At 38.3% G+C, this 15787-nt stretch overlaps 1 protein-coding gene and 1 pseudogene across 6 annotated transcripts in view; both read left to right on the top strand.

Moving 5' to 3' along the window:
- The window catches only part of CNOT4 (CCR4-NOT transcription complex subunit 4), a 125723-nt gene that overhangs the window by 71310 nt on the left and 38626 nt on the right, over positions 1–15787 (top strand). For 3 of the 6 annotated variants that reach the window (XM_090287550.1, XM_090287548.1, XM_090287552.1), the window contains exon 7: positions 2695–2819. In XM_090287550.1, the coding sequence (XP_090143676.1) occupies positions 2695–2819 (125 nt within the window). Of the gene's footprint in view, positions 1–2694; positions 2829–15787 lie in introns of all 6 variants that reach the window. The other 3 variants (XM_090287549.1, XM_090287547.1, XM_090287551.1) reach the window with 1 other exon arrangement.
- LOC150002175 (signal transducer and activator of transcription 2 pseudogene) lies at positions 8084–10865 on the top strand (annotated as a pseudogene).

The following is a 15787-nucleotide window of genomic DNA, read 5'->3' as shown; positions in this document are numbered from 1 at the left end:
TTTATAAGTTAAAATTGCTAAATTAGGGGTTTTGTTTTTGTAAACTGGCATTACTTTAAAGTAGCACTTTCTAAAGAGTGTTCCATGGAATGTCAATTTTATAGGCTTATTATGATAAAAATGGGTCTTCGGTCCACTAAGTTTGAAAATGTTAGATTAATGAAGATAAATAGGTTTCTCTCCTACAGGACTTCTCAGAGTCTTTAGTGTGCCAGCGCATAGCTAAGATGGGAATGTACAACTGGAACTTTAGTAACCAAGGAAAGCATTTTGGGAAATGCTACTTTAAGGGTAATGTCAGCAAAATGACAGCTTAACGTGATACTAAAATTATGAGTTGTGTTCCCCGCTCCCAACCTTTACTCTTTAGATATGCTACAAAATAATATTATATCAAATGTTGCTGATAACTTCACATTATTTTTATAAAGTGATTCTCCTCGTGAAAGGTTCTGTAAAGCGTAAATTGAAGGCTTTTTATTTTATGTTCATTTTTACATTTCCTCTTCTCCTGTCTGTCTCCTTTCAATTTGTAGTATAAACATGTCTTTACAAGTAAAAATGTTGACCATACGGCATATTAAATGAGGATTATACCAAAGCACAATGCTGTACTTCCCTATTATAGATGAGGACTTCAGATTGTTGCTGTGGACTTTTGCAGGAATACTTCTCATTTAGAAGGTGGGGGGCATTGATTACTACCTTTCATTCTCCAGGTCAAACTAGAGAAAGTCTAGTAGGGGCTCCTTTAAGAGCGGATTGTTAAATAAAATGAAATAATACCTTTTTTGACTTGGAGTTACTACAGATTAAATCCCATTATAATAAGTACATTGGAATTTCTTGACAGTGTTGTCTTTATGATCCAAAAACAGCGTTAAAATAAGATCTTTGTCAGATGACTTATTTCTTAGTTATCTAACAAATGCTCTTCGATTTCCTCCCTCCTCCCTCCCTCCCTTCCTCCCTTCCTCCCTTCCTCCCTCCCTTTCTTCCTTCGATGAAATCTTAGCTTTAACTATTTCAAACTGAATCTTGACTAGTAGGGAGTATGCTTTACTCAGAGGTACTATTACAATGAAAATCTCTGTCAAAGACTTTCTGAGCTCCAGTTTATCTCATTTTCAAGGAGTATTGAACAGCAAAAGAAAACAGATGACACCTGAAACTAGTAGAATATTGTATGTTAACTGTAATTGAAAAATTGAAAAAAAAATTTTTTTTTAAGAAAATGGGTGGACAGCTCCTTAAAACTTAATTTGTAATGGGATTTAACCTGTCTTAGGATCTGCCCCTGTAGAATCATTTGAATATCAGCTTCAGCTCCTTGGGGCTAATGAAAGCCACAATATCTGTTGAAGTATTGATTTCAGGAAGAATTTTCAAGGCTTTTCATGTGTTAAGTTGTAAAATCCACATCTAATTGTATTTGTTCTTAGTAACTTAAAATTTATTTTATATTTTTGTCTGGAATTCATCTTAATTATTTTTTTATCCTTAGTTTAAATTTACTTTGTAAAGAGGCTTCTTTGTTAAAATACTTTCTCATAGTAGAAAAAAATTTGAGTAAATTATATCATGGCAAAAATCAGGAGATTTTCTTTTTGTTACTGTATAACTCAGAATTCAGTGCCCTGTGCAATACTCAGAGATCCACTGGGAGCAGGCAAGAGCCCTCTCAGAACTGGGAACGATGCATTGTGTAGTGTGTGCGGTACGGTCGTGCCCGGTCAGATGGCATTGCCCTGCCCGTGCTCATTGTTATTGTTCTGTTTGGAACTCTTCTGCTTTGGTTTTGAATTTCCCCATAACATCTCTTTAGATTACACTTTTAAAGCAGCCCTGAAGGTAAGTAAAAATGCTGTTCTAGTCATATACATACAGATAGTAGAAAGTTTTTCAGAGTAATTTCGTTGCAGTTTATTTCTGTATATGACTAGTTTCCACAGTCTTTGCCTAATTTTTTCCATAATGTTTGTGACTTTGACTTCTGCTATATAACTACCAACTACAGTAAATACAGAATTTCCTTTGTTCTGTTTTAGAGCAGGGATTGCTGAACTTTTTCTGTAAAAGGCCAGTTAGTAAATATTCTAGGCTTTCTGGGCTACATGGTCTCTGCAGCAGTTACTTGACTCTGCTGTTGTAGCATGAAAGCTGCTGTAGAATAATAAACAATTCATAAATGACAGTTCATAAATAAATGTGATATTCTAATAAAACTTTATTTACAAAAAATTGCTAGCTGTAAATTGGCAACTCCCGGTTTAGAGTTTAAAATACACTAAATGTTATGTAGAAACATAATTTTAATCTAGAAAAAGAAATTGATTTTCAGTGATCTTCAGAAAATTTAGTAATGGCGTATTACAATACTTAATTTCTATATGAAGATGGTGTTTAAAAGTAAGTTTTTTTGAGCTAGCAAAAATATTGTTTCTTAATATACTTTTCTACACAATAAAGTAGTTGATGAAATGCCTGAATTAATGGAATATATATATATATGTTTTGTTGGAAGAACTTTCATTGGTCTAGAAGTTTTGTGATAGCCTCCTCACAGGTTTCTGTGACATGAAAAACCCTCACATATTTTATTTAGGATATCTTTAATAATTCAGAAAGTAATTCAATATTTTATACTAGCCATTTTGTGAACCTCACTGCAGTTTTAATTTCTTCTTCCATTAGGCAGGTAAACACCAAGAATATGAACAGAAGCTACTACAAGAATTATATAAATTAAACCCCAATTTTCTTCAACTATCTACGGGTTCAGTTGATAAGAATAAGAACAAAGTGACCCCACTGCAGAGGTATGATACGTAAGTACTGATATTCGTGCAATTAGACACCTTACCTTCATGTCTTTCGACCTTCTCTTTCCTTCTGCATCATTTTCAGACAAAACCCTTCTTGCAGGGTCTGTCATTTATGCAGAATTGTTGTGCTGTATCGGAAATGATGAGTCAAAATTCTGACAGTGAATATTTGCTACCTGTTGTTCCCTATTGATAATTTCGATGAGCCTCTTGATGGCTTCCCATTTGTATTGGTTTGCCCTGGGAACAGCCTCATTGATAAAAAGTAAATTGAGGGATGTTGGTTATTAAAAGGCTCTTGTCACCTAATTGAGGGAGATGAAGTTTTCTAAGTATCGTGTGTTGGGGACACCAATATTCATGGTTGTCTAGTCTCAGGAATCACTAAAGCCCTATATTCTCTGAGTGAGGAAGGTATCCCATATTCAGAATCTTACTCATCTTAGGGGACAACTTGTTTCGTGCATACCTATATTGTGTCAATATTTAAATAAATTTGTAGTGTTAAATACCAAGTTTCATTCTGAAATGACACATTTTGTATCTTGTATTATATTTGGTTGTGGCCTGTCAGAAAATGGTCTGATTAGTAAAAGCAGTAATTTGGGGGCTGTACTCTATCCTGAATGTTCTTTAAACTTGATGAGTTAGGATCTTTGTTTATTCTTTTTAAATTTGGTAAGTGTAACTTTTCTAAAATGACTTCACTTAGAGCAAATAACTGTAATTAATTTAGATATGTCAGTTTTCTTTTTCTAAAAATTTATCCCAAAGTTAAATATGTTTAAGTAATGTTTTATATGTCTGGGTGTTTCATCTACAGTCCAGCATCTACTTAGGGCTTAAATAATGTGAAGGCCATTTCACAAGTACAGGTAGTCACTACGTGGATTATTGTCAGAGTCGGAGTCTTCAGAATTGTATTTAAATTCTTGAAGTCCTCGATAAGTTTCTTTGCTTTGATAGTAAAGATTATTTGTAAATAATTTAATTCTCGTTTATGCACATACTCACATGTGTACATGTTTATATAAATATGTATAGAAGAGGCCACAGAGTAAAACATAAGTTACTGTATAATAAACTAAGTCCAAAAGCTATCTCTCTGGGTTGAGAATCTTTGACCCTGCCCATTGATCTTTTTGTACCTTTCCACTCCTCTGTGTTTATTATGAACCATGTGCCATTCCTTACTTCATTGGCTGCTCCCTTTGTAGTGCTTCTTATAAGAATGTGGTTATTGTAGTAAAAATTTATTTCAGATGGTTTTAACATTTATACACATCATTGTTCTCATTAAAAATGTCATTTAAATTTAAATTGTATTCTGGGTCTACAGCCCCTAGAAAATTCAGAGCAGAAATTTAAATTTTAGATTATCTCTTTGAGATAACATTTGTTATTACTATTTCCTGAATAGAAATAGTGCTATCTTTTTATTGAATGAAATTAGAAAAAATATATAAAGCATACAGAAGTAAATATTATATGTATTTCTGTTAGACGGTTTTACTGAAAATGATTTGATGTATTTCCTTATAGTATTTTTCCTTCCAGTGAATGTGTATAAACACAAAAGACTTTGGTTTGTTACCTTTTAAATTTTAATACCCATTAGTATGAGTATTTTCCTATGTCATGAAAACAATTTTTTATGGCTGAGTTGTAATCTATTATATATGAGTATTTCAAATTTATTAAACTAATTTTCTGCTGGTGTATATTATATTACTTTCATTTTGGTGCTGTTATTTATAGCACTGCAATGAGCATTTTTTTATGTAAACATTTTGGTTATATCTTTGATGACGTTCTTAAACATAGAACCGCTGAGTCAAAAATTATGAGAATCCTTCCATTGAGTATTTTTTTTCCTGCACATTTGCCAGTATGATTAAAAAACTGTTTCATTTTATAATTATTACAAAAAATTATTTATTAATTTATTGATGTTTTAGAGAGAGAGGAAGGGAGAGAGAGAGAAATAGTAGTTTGTTGTTCCCCTCACTGATGCATTCATTGTTTGATTCCTCTATGTGCTCTGACCAGGGATTGAACTCGCAACTTCGACTTATTAGGATGACACTCTTAACTAACTGAGCTACCTTGCCAGGGCAGAAAGCCATCCCATTTTAATTTGTATTCAATGAAGAGTGAAATTTTTATGCATAGTGAATTTGTATCTATTTGCCATGTTTTATTGATATACTTAAGTGTTTTATGTGCAGTATACAGACCTAATTTTCCTCAGTGAGTTGACCTATCTATTTGTATTTCAAAATACTTGAATTTATCAATCCAATTTGGAAGAATATATATTATACAATTATAACATTGAGTCATCTCTACCGTTAGCATGTATACCTCTATTTAAGTCATTTGTGTGTCTCAGGAAAGTTGTTATTTTTTGTCTTTTTCCTGTATTACTGTATCAGGCCTCCCACCACCACTTCTTCCTGTTTGAGAATCCTTAGGATAAAAATTAAGGAATAGCTTTAGTGCTGCTAGGAGGCATCCTTGTCCCATTCTTTACTTTTACAGGGATATCTTCAGTGTATTATTATTGCCTCTTAAATATGATTTTGACCATTTATTTGAGATAAATATTTTTAATCATATAAAAATACCTTGTTATTTCTGTAATTTACTGAGTTTTTTTCTTTAGATTGGAAGCGAAACTTGGAATTTACCAAATGTCTTTTCAGCATTTATAACTACAATTTAGCTTTTCTTTTTATGTGTGTGTGATCAGTTATAAATAGACTTACTAATATTTTATTGGCTTTACCTTTAAAGATACACAGTGTAGTCAGAGCACATTCATAGCTGTTTCAGTAGCAGAAGAGGAGTTTCCTAGGAGCCACAAGTTGTAACGGGAAGACCAAGGAGGATTTAAAACAGTATGCTCATTTAATTACTTTCCCCAAAGCCAGTGCTACTGAATCTCAGCTGGGACTCAGAATAAATTTGGTGCGGTTCTATGCTTTGCATAAGTACATGTTATTTTGAGTAGGTCCCCAAAATTTATTAAGGATAGTTGATATCTCATGTTAAAGAGAGTTGTGTTTTGTTGTTGGTTGCTTTTCGGGCAAGCTCCTATAGCTTGTTTTCTTTATATGCTAACCCCCCGCAAGAGAGTAAGTTTAACTGTCAGCGATATCAAAGCTCTACTACAGTTCCCATTTCCACATGCCATCGCAACATGTCATCATACAGGGCACAGCTGTAGGGACAAATCTGTGGATAAGTTTTCTTCTTCTCACGGGGAAGACTTAACCAAGTTGGAATGATGAGCAGCATAACTCTTCCCACAGTCCTACCCTAGAGAAGTTTTTCTTAATTAAGATAAGTTGAGGATTAAACTTTATAGGGGGGAAAAAAACAAACAAATGGTTCCTTTCCCTCTTTTCTTGGCCTTCCTATGTAGTGAGGAGCGGCTTTAGAAGAATTGCAAGAAAGCAAAACCTGGAACCTTATACACTGACACTAGATTACAAATACAAAGAGTATCATAGCTACTAATCCTCACTGAACCCTGACATGGTCCCTCGATACACATATATGATAGTAAGTATATCATGTTCTATAATCTGCCTTTATCCCTATCTCACTTAAATGAAAATAAATTCTAAAAAGGAATGTGTCATTTTTCGCCCCTCCCCCATCATTATGAATTGGAGAGTATATTTGTCAGATTGAATATGGACTATAGATGTGCTGTTTTTCTGTATTAATAAATTACTTTGATATGACAAATACAAATGAGAATGGGGAGTGAGGAAGATACACAGTAGTGATGTTGGAAAACTGAGGTATTTTGTTTTTAAGTTTGGGGCTTGAAATGCCTTCATTTAGATTGAGACACTGTTCATTTACCAGCTGAAGACTTTGGGGCAGGTTAGAAGCCAGCAAAGTTTGCCAGGTGTCTGAAGAGCCAATGGAATTACAGCTGTGTCTGCCTGCCTGCTTGCAAATAGTTGTGAATTTTGGTATTTTTATTTATAAAACGAGATATTTAAAATTGATATTAATAATCCCTCTAGCTCTAAAATCTACTAAATACAGGGGCTTTGAGGAAACTTGATTTGATAGATGTCTTTTCACTGTGTTCCTCTTCACTTCCTCTAGTCAGTGATCCTTGGATGTCAGGAGTCTCAGTTTGGACCCATTGAATTAGAATCTCCAGGGACAGAGCCTGGAAATATACCCCATGCTTTAATTAAATAACTACAAACACATGTATTTATTTTTTGAAAAGCTTTAGGCTTGCAATTGTTGAGTTAACTGAAAAATACTCCTGAGAAATCTGTAATCTTATCATTATTTCAGCACTATTTAGGGCTAGAACTTTGAAAAAAAAATTAGTGAGCTTGTTTCTATGAAAACATCATATGTTTAGTAATGTTTACCCACCGAAATTTAGACACATAGCATTACCTTCTGGAAATAATGTCTTGATTGTGTGATGAGACCAAACTACCTATTAAAACTTTGAAGTCCCACTTGAATTCAGTGATTTTCAATCAACTGTGCCTTCAGGTGTCTTGATTTCTCTTTCTTGCAGCACACGACTTGTCAGTATTTGTTTTGTTTTTTTTTAAGATTTTTATTTTTAGAGAGAGGGAAAGGGAGGAAGAAAGAGAGGGAGAGAAACAGCAATCTGTGGTTGCCCCTTGCGTGACCCCAGCCAGGGACCCGGCCAGCAATCCAGGCATGTGCCCTGACTGGGAATCAAACCAGCAACCCTTTGGTTCGCAGGCCAGCACTCAGTCCACTGAGCCACACCAGCCAGGGTGTGACTTGTCAGTATTTGAATGAATTGTAGTTATAGGTGGTCTTCCAACTCTTAGTCTTTTCAGAGATGATTTCAGCCTGCTTTTGCCCCCTCATTCTTCAGATCAGTTTATATCATCTGCTTTTCTTTGCTTTTATCCAAGAGAACGAAATCAATATGCTTCAACTTTTCAGTGCCATTGTAGGTTTTTTCCCTTACTAGGCAACTCTGCCCCACTGCTTGGTGCAGTGCAAAGGGCGGTTAATCTTTCCTGTTGAAAATGGAATGAATAACAAAAGTTTTGTTTCAAAATGCAAGATGTTTTTTTCAGTGTGGCAAAAAGAGGTTGTTTTAAGAACGCCTGAGCTGAGCGGCAGCTAGTGTTGGTGCATCCGGCTGGGAATTTTGAGCTTGGGTGTGTAGCCACCCTCTCAAGTGTGCTGCAAGGGGGTGGTGGGTCAGAGGGTCTGCAGCTAAGGTAGGGATGGAGGCCCAGGTGCTGGAGCGCCCTCTGGGGAATGGAAGCTGTGACCAGAGCCACTAATGGGAGTGGGGATTGAGTCCCTAGCCAAACTCAGACCCACGTGGTACAGTGGGAGATTTTGCAGAATCTTGACAGCCCATTTCAGGATCAAACAGCCTTCTGCTGGTGCCCATTTTATAGTACTTAGCAGTCTGGATTGAAGACCAGAACTGGCCAGGACACTGCACTGGGCAAAGATAACTCCAAGGTTACTATGCTGTTCTTCCACTTCTTTTGCCAACCGAACCTTGAGTATGGCTGCTGTAGCTAGGACCCCGAGTGCTTGTTGCTACAGCACAGCTTGTGAAAATTCTGTCAGGACATTCAGACCTTTCCCCAGAGTCCTACCCAGTTGGCTGAGGTGATCTTTAATCTCTTTAATTCTGATCCAGGCTCAGAGGGCTCGGGCGAGCAAGGAGAACCAGGCCTTGGAGCACCTATGGAGGGCCGGCAGCATGAGGTTGAATTCTGGATCCTGGTATTGAGGGCTAAGATGGGAAAGCTGGTGAGATCCACCAGCCAACGGAAAGACCAGCAGGATGTCTTCTGCTTTCAGTATAAGGCCCTGACCCCAGTGTGGACACCTTCTCTGGACCCCCGTGGACCAGACAGTAGCAGCTTCTGTGGGAGACTCTGAGTGATCGGGACACAAGGAAAAAGGAGGTTCTGGGTGCTTCGAAAGCACTGCTAATCCAGTTAATTACCCCAATTGAGCAAGCGTTTGCAAAGTTGGAGGCATGGAAAGTACAGCAGCAAAATGCCTGTTTTGGAACTCCATGGACCACAGTTGGAACACGCTGGAAAAGTGGTTCACAGATGGAGAAGAGCTGTTGTTGCACCTGCATCAGCTGTTGAAGGAGCCAAAGGGGTTTAAGTCACCTGGTTAGCTATCAGGATGGCCCTCTGACCGAAGGGATGGACCTACAAAAGGCCCGGGACCCAGAATTGCTACAGTGTCTGCTCCACAAAGCCTTTGTGGTAGAAATTCAGCCCTGTGTGCCCTGCACTCCCCATCGACCCCTCGACCTCAGGACTGAGACAGTTTACTTTGTGAATAAGGCCGCTGATGAGATTCCAGGAAGGTTGTGGGTCCCTGAGTGCAGAAATCTCCACCCGCAGGAGACTGTCATTACGAGGTTTCTGCAGTGCATTGTAGGTCCGGCACTCTGACTTCAAACCGGAAGGTTTTGACCCCCAGAGAAGGGACAGGGTCAGGGCTTAATTTGGGACTTTGGCTACCTGACTGGTAGAGCAACGTTCAGGTGATCTGGAGAAGGCAGCCGTGGGGCTTCTGGGTGTGACAGGAACTGCATGTTAACAGCTACATGATTGGATACACCAACCGGAGACTGAAGCAGGACCTGAAACAGACATCCTCTATGTGGTTATTATTTCTGTTTCGAACATGAACTTCCTCTCAGTTGCCTGGGCCTCAGTTATCTAGTTCAGTCTGCATAGCTGAAGCCCCCAGAATCAGCACTTCTTTTTGCCCCACCCTGCCCAACACACACACACAGCCCTCCTAGACTTTGCTGGGCCACGCTCTCAGTTGGCAGTCTTAACCACACTGGCCAGGCGCTTGACCTGTAGCAGCTGAGGAAGCTGAGCGACAAGCTGTTGGGGCAGAACTCTGGGACTGAGTGTGCATCGTTGTCCTGGGATGACTTCATTAAGCAAGAGAGCCTCCCAGGCAAACTGTTCTGGACATGCTGGGCACAATTCTGAACCTGATACATAACCATCTGACGGGACTCTGGAATGACGGACACATTGTGGACTTTGTGAACCAGAACCAGGAGCACCAGCTGTTGGAGAAGATCATCTCTGGTGCCTGCTTGCTTCAGTGAGTCATCAGAAGGGGGAACACTGGGACAATGATGGGGTTCTCATTTAGGCTGTGCCGCCCTGCACCAAGGAGGTACTGCAGTCACTCACACCAACTGAAAGCATCCCCCAGCTGCTCACTGAGGACAGAGCTGAGAACCTGCTGTTTCTTCTTCCCTCAGGCCCCCTAGGATGAGGCTAGTACCAGGAGATAGTTAATCTTCAGGAATGGAGGAAACACCCAAAACACAGACTCATTATGGTCTTGAACACGTAGGTGGATGAGCTGCAACAGCTGCTGGAGCCAGAACTGCAGTCATCAGCTGGAGCTGGGGCCGGCACTAGGGCCAGAGCCACGCCTGGAGTTACAACCACTGCTTGGGGCAGGGCTGGAGCTGGGGCCAGGACTGGAGCCCATGCTCGGCATGGTTTCACAGCGTGCCAGGGCCACACGTGGGGCCAGCACTGAAGCTGGGGCCTCCTCTAGAGCCAGTCCCAGGGAGTCCCAGGAGACAACTGCCGTTACTCCAAGATGTCCTTCTAGGGCGACCTGAGGCGCAAATGAAAGGCCCCGTACAGGCACGCCGCATTCTCTTGTGCTTCACAGGATTGATTGATTGATTGATTTTAAATTGAAGGCAAGGCCCTCCACCAGCAAAAAGATTGTCTTTATTGCAATGCTTGCTTTATTATGGTGGTCTGGAACTAAACCTCCAGTATCTTCGAGGTATGCCCATATGTGTGGCTGTTTCCTGCCTGGTATGTCAGAGGAATGGTCCTGTTCAGAAAGAGGTCTTTCTGAGCAGAAGTGGCTGAGAAACTTTGTGCTGACCTGTGGAACAGGGGGCAGGGAGGAAAGAAAAGAAAACTTGTAAATTTTTTTTTGTTTGTTTTAAATAAAAAAGCTATGTGCAATTTATCTTAGCATACCCATTCTTCTTTCACCTGATATCAGTGGGACTTGGTATATTTTTGATCAGAGAATAGTACACTTCGTACAGCAGGTCTCTTTTCTTCATTAGTAAATTAGTGTTTATTAAAGTTTGTTTTCCTTTCTTAACCTTCTTGACACAGTAATGGGGCGACGGTGGGTAGGTGGATGTTGAATGTAAAACAACAAAGTTGTTAACAGGATCTCAGGTTAAGCAGACACAGAGTTTGATGAGGAAGCAAGTTTGACATCTCGTGCCAGGGAAGTTATAAGAACTTGGGCCTCTTAGTGGTAGCCTCGGGCTGTCTACATTCTGTCCCGCCCTTAGAGATCCAGGAAGTTCATATTTATTGGAATTGGAATTTGTAAATATAAATTTTCTTAGGATTATACATGCATTTTCAGGGACTCATATCTTTATTTTCCACTTTTACAATGACAATTGCACTTATAATAGATTTAACTATAATAGACTTCTTACAGCCCACGTAGAAAGTAAAGCAATTTCTAGTTATATATTTATTTTTTCATTCATTATTCTTTGAACTCCTTAGTTATTCTTAAAATAAATTGGAGAATGTACTAAAACTCAGTGGAACATAAGCTTACTGATATCTTGCTCCAATCCCAATTTTTCAGCAGCTGTCTTTGAATTGATGACACTGATCTAGAAATTTTTAAGCATCCCTGATAAAACTTTCCCAGGTAAAGTGTAAAATATCTGCTTATAAGAATGCAGCTGGTGCCCTGGCTGGTGTGGCTCAGTGAATTGAGCACTGGCCTGTGAACCAAAGGGTCGCTGGTTTGATTCTCAGTCAGGGCACATGCCTGGGTTGCAGGCCAGGTCCCCAGTTGAGGGTGTACGAAAGGCAACCACACACTGATGTGTCTCTTCCTCTCTTTCTCCATCCCTTCCCTCCTCTCTAAAAAAATAAGTAAAATATTTTTTTTTAAAAAAGGAATGCAGCTGGCATGGTGAACAAAATGATATAAGTTATTCTGATTAGTTGTAATTCATAAGCATTAAGATTTATTCTGAATGCAATATTTTCACATATTACCCTTGACATGAACAAGACTGATTTCAACTATTTTGAAAAGTATTATTTAGTGCTTTTTGATGGTGGTGGTTGGGAAAGTTAACCATGATTCTTCCTTTGTAATATCTTGCTTTCATATTTTTGTGTCTATTAATATTGCTTCTTCTTACCTTTTAGCCCTTATTCCAATATTATAAGAATAGTGCTTGCCCTGGCTGGTGTGGCTCAGTGGACTGAGTGCCGGCCTGCGAACCTAGGGTTGCCAGTTCGATTCCCAATCAGGGCACATGCCTGGTTTGCGGGCCAGGCCCCCAGTTGGGGGTGTGTGAGGGGCAACTGGTCAATATTTCTCTCCCTCACTTTCTCCCTCCCTTCTCCTCTCTCTAAAAATAAATAAATAAAATATTTTTTTTTAAAAAAGAATAGTACAAATTTGGGGGAAGGTAGCAGAGTATGTAGCAACAAAAATCTCTCTTCCCACCTAGGCAATAATTGTACTAGCATAATCTGTCTTATGTAACTATTTTGGAACTTTGAAAGTCTGTTGAAGGCTTATAACTTCCAGGAAAAGATTTGATGGTTAATTTTGATCAATTTCAGCTTTCAGCACAGTGGCAGCATGACAGGCAGCTGTGCACATGTTTCTGGAGCACCTTGCACATAGCTTGAGGGAACCAGAGTCAGCAAAAAGGGCCCTGTTCTCCAAATATTGAGGATCTCTGCTCTGTTCTGACTGCTGAGTACTGCCTCTGACCACAGGGGTGCAGACAACCAAGTCAGGCAGCCATTGTTGTTCCTCCCCCATTCTTGCAAGCTCCTCTCTCTCTTTCTGAAGTTATTTCCAGGGGATTTATGGGACTATGCCTAGCCCCTTTCAGTTTCCACTTTTCCTCTTTGGAGAACCAGGCATTAAAGTCTAGGACATTAAAGAACAGCTGCATATGGGGAAAATTGGAAGGTGATTCTGTATGTCCAGGGAAAGTCTAAGAAAGGACTTGAAGAGATCTTAAGTTTATACCTAAGACTTATCCTCGCAGCACAGGGAGAGCCTACAACAATCTCCCCCGACTCCAACTCTTCCCCCCCAACCCCCCCCCCCCAAAAAAAAACAACAACAAAAAGCAAACATTGGGGAATGGGCAGAATCTTATTTCCAAAGGGACCATGTTCCTAAATTCAAATTGCCAGTGTTCACCAACAACAAAATCACAAGTCATACAAAGAAACAGAAAAATATTGCCTATTCCAAAGAGAAAAAATAAATCAACAGATTTATTGATAGATATACTAGACCAAGACTTTAAAGCACATCTATTTAAAAATCTTAAAGAACTAAATGAAGATATGAAGAAAGCAAGAAAATGATGTATGGACAAAATTGAAATACAAAAAAAACAAAAAGAAAGAGCTGAAGAGTACAATAATTAAAATGAAAAATTCACCAGAAGATTCAAAGGCAGATTAGAACAGGCAGAAGAAAGAATTAGTGAACTTGAAGATGAGGCAGTGGATATTAGTGAGTCAGAGGAACACAAAAAGATGGAAGAAAAGTGAACCGAGCCTAAGGGACCTGTGGGACACCCTTTAGTTTACTAGCATACTCCTTCTCAGAGTTTCAGAAGAAGAGAAAAAGGTGCAGAGAGGCTATTGGAAGAAATAATGGCTGGAAACTCCCCAAACTTGATGAAAGATGTGAATATAAACATCCAGGAAGCTTAACAAATTCTAAGATGAACTGAAAGAGACATACACTGGAACACATTATGATCAAACTTTAAAAAGCCAAAGACAAGGACAGAATCTTGAAAGGAGCAAGACAATTAAATCATCACATAGAAATGATCCTCAATAAGATTATCAGCAATTTTTTTTATCAAAAACTTTAAAGGCCAGAAGACAGTGGGCCAATATATTTAAAGTGCTAAAAGAAGGAAAAAATATCAACCAAGAAGCCTGTATTCAGCAAAACTGTCTCCAAAGAGGGAGGAAGAAAATAAAGACATTCTCATCTAAACAAAACTGGGAGCATTTGTAACCTCTGGACCTGCCTTGCAAGAAACGCTTATGGGAGTCCTAAAAGGTGAAATAGAAGGACAGTAGACAGAAATAAAGATCTCAGTAAAGATAAGTAAAATGGTGGAGTAGGTAGCAACAAAAATCTGTTATGAAAGCTAGTAATATTATAACAATGGTTATAATGATACTTTTTGTTTCCTATATGACTTAAGAGATCAGTCCCATTAAGATCCAGTACATTTATATAAAAACTAGTATTGCTGTAACTTCTGTTTGTAGCTCCAAATTCTGTTTTGTACACAATTTAAGAAACTGAATTTTAAAAAATCACTAGTTTATTATTTGGCACACAGTATATAAAGAGGTAATTTTGTCATAGAGATTGAAAGGGGTAGAGAAGGAGCTATATAAAGGAGCAGAGTTTTTGTATGCTCTTGAAGTTAAGTTAGTATAACTTTATAGAGTTTTATAACTTTCAGATATTAAATGTAATCTCCATGGTAACTACAAAGAGAATACCTCTAGTATATGTACGAAAGGAAGTCAGAAAGGAATTTAAACATTTCACTACAAAAATGTCAACTAAACACAAAAAGACAATAATGCAGGAAATGAGGTGGGGAAAGCTATTTAAAAAATAGCATGATGACGTAAGTAATTCCATTCTTATAAGTAATTACTCTAAATGTAAATGGATTCAGCTCTCCAGTCTTAAGACACAGACTGGCAGACTGTGGACAGGAGTGCACGACACAGCTGTGTGCTTCTATAGGAGATTCACGTTAGACCCAGAGGCACAAACTGGTTGAAATTAAAAGGACAGAAAAAGATATTCAATGCAAGTAGTAACCAGTCGAGACCAGACGTGGCTATATAAATCAGACAAAATAAATTTTAAGTCAAAAAATATTATAAGAGACAAAGAAGAACATTATATGAGTGTGTGTGTGTATTTAAAGATTTTATTATTTTTTTTAGAGAGGTGGAAGGGAGGGAAAAAGGGAGAGAAACATCAATCAATTGCCTCTCATATGTGACCTGACCGGGACCAAACCAGCAACCCGGACATGTGCCTTGACCAGAAATTGAACCAGCCACCTTTTGCTCTGCAGAACAATGCCCAACTGAGCCACACTGGTAAAGGCAGGACACTATATATTAATAAAAGATTAAGTACCGCAAAAAGATAGGACATACCATTTGTGCACCCAGTGACAGGAAAAACAGAATTAAAGTGATACATGGTTCTACCCTACTAGTTGGAGACTTTAGTACCCTGGTCTCAATAAAGGAGAGAACAGCCAAACAGAAAATAATTAAAGAGAAGATTTAAACAATGCAATAAGTCAGCTATATTTAATAGATATACAGTTAACATTGTACCCAAACAAGAGTACACATTCTTCTCAAGCACATATGGGACATATTCCAAGATAGACCATGTGTTACGTAAAAATTAAGTCCCAGTAGATTTTAAAAGATAAGCATCATACCAGTAGAAGGAAATCTGGATAATTGAGAAAATTGAATATTAAACACTTTTAAACAACTAATGGATCAAAGAAATCACAAGGGAAATTAGAAAATACTTAGAGGCCAATGAAAAAGAAAACACAAAATACCCAAACTTATGGGAAACAGCAAAAGTGATGCTAAGGGGGAAATTTATGGCTATATAGTAGGTAAGTTTCAGGATCCCTGTGGATGCCTGAAACCAGGGATAGAACTTAACTATATATACACAATGTTGTTGTTTTTTTCTATACATAACGTACCTATGATAAAGTTTAATTTGTAAATTAGGAACAGTAAGAGATTAACAGTAATAGCTAACAATAAAACAGGACAGTTATA

This window comes from Furipterus horrens, unplaced genomic scaffold (genome assembly GCF_987537825.1).
Source record: "Furipterus horrens unplaced genomic scaffold, mFurHor1.1.pri manual_scaffold_9, whole genome shotgun sequence".
In the NCBI taxonomy this organism is placed as follows: Eukaryota; Metazoa; Chordata; class Mammalia; order Chiroptera; family Furipteridae; genus Furipterus; species Furipterus horrens.
Note: the sequence above shows the minus strand (reverse complement) of the source record. Positions and strands in the feature narration are given on the sequence as shown.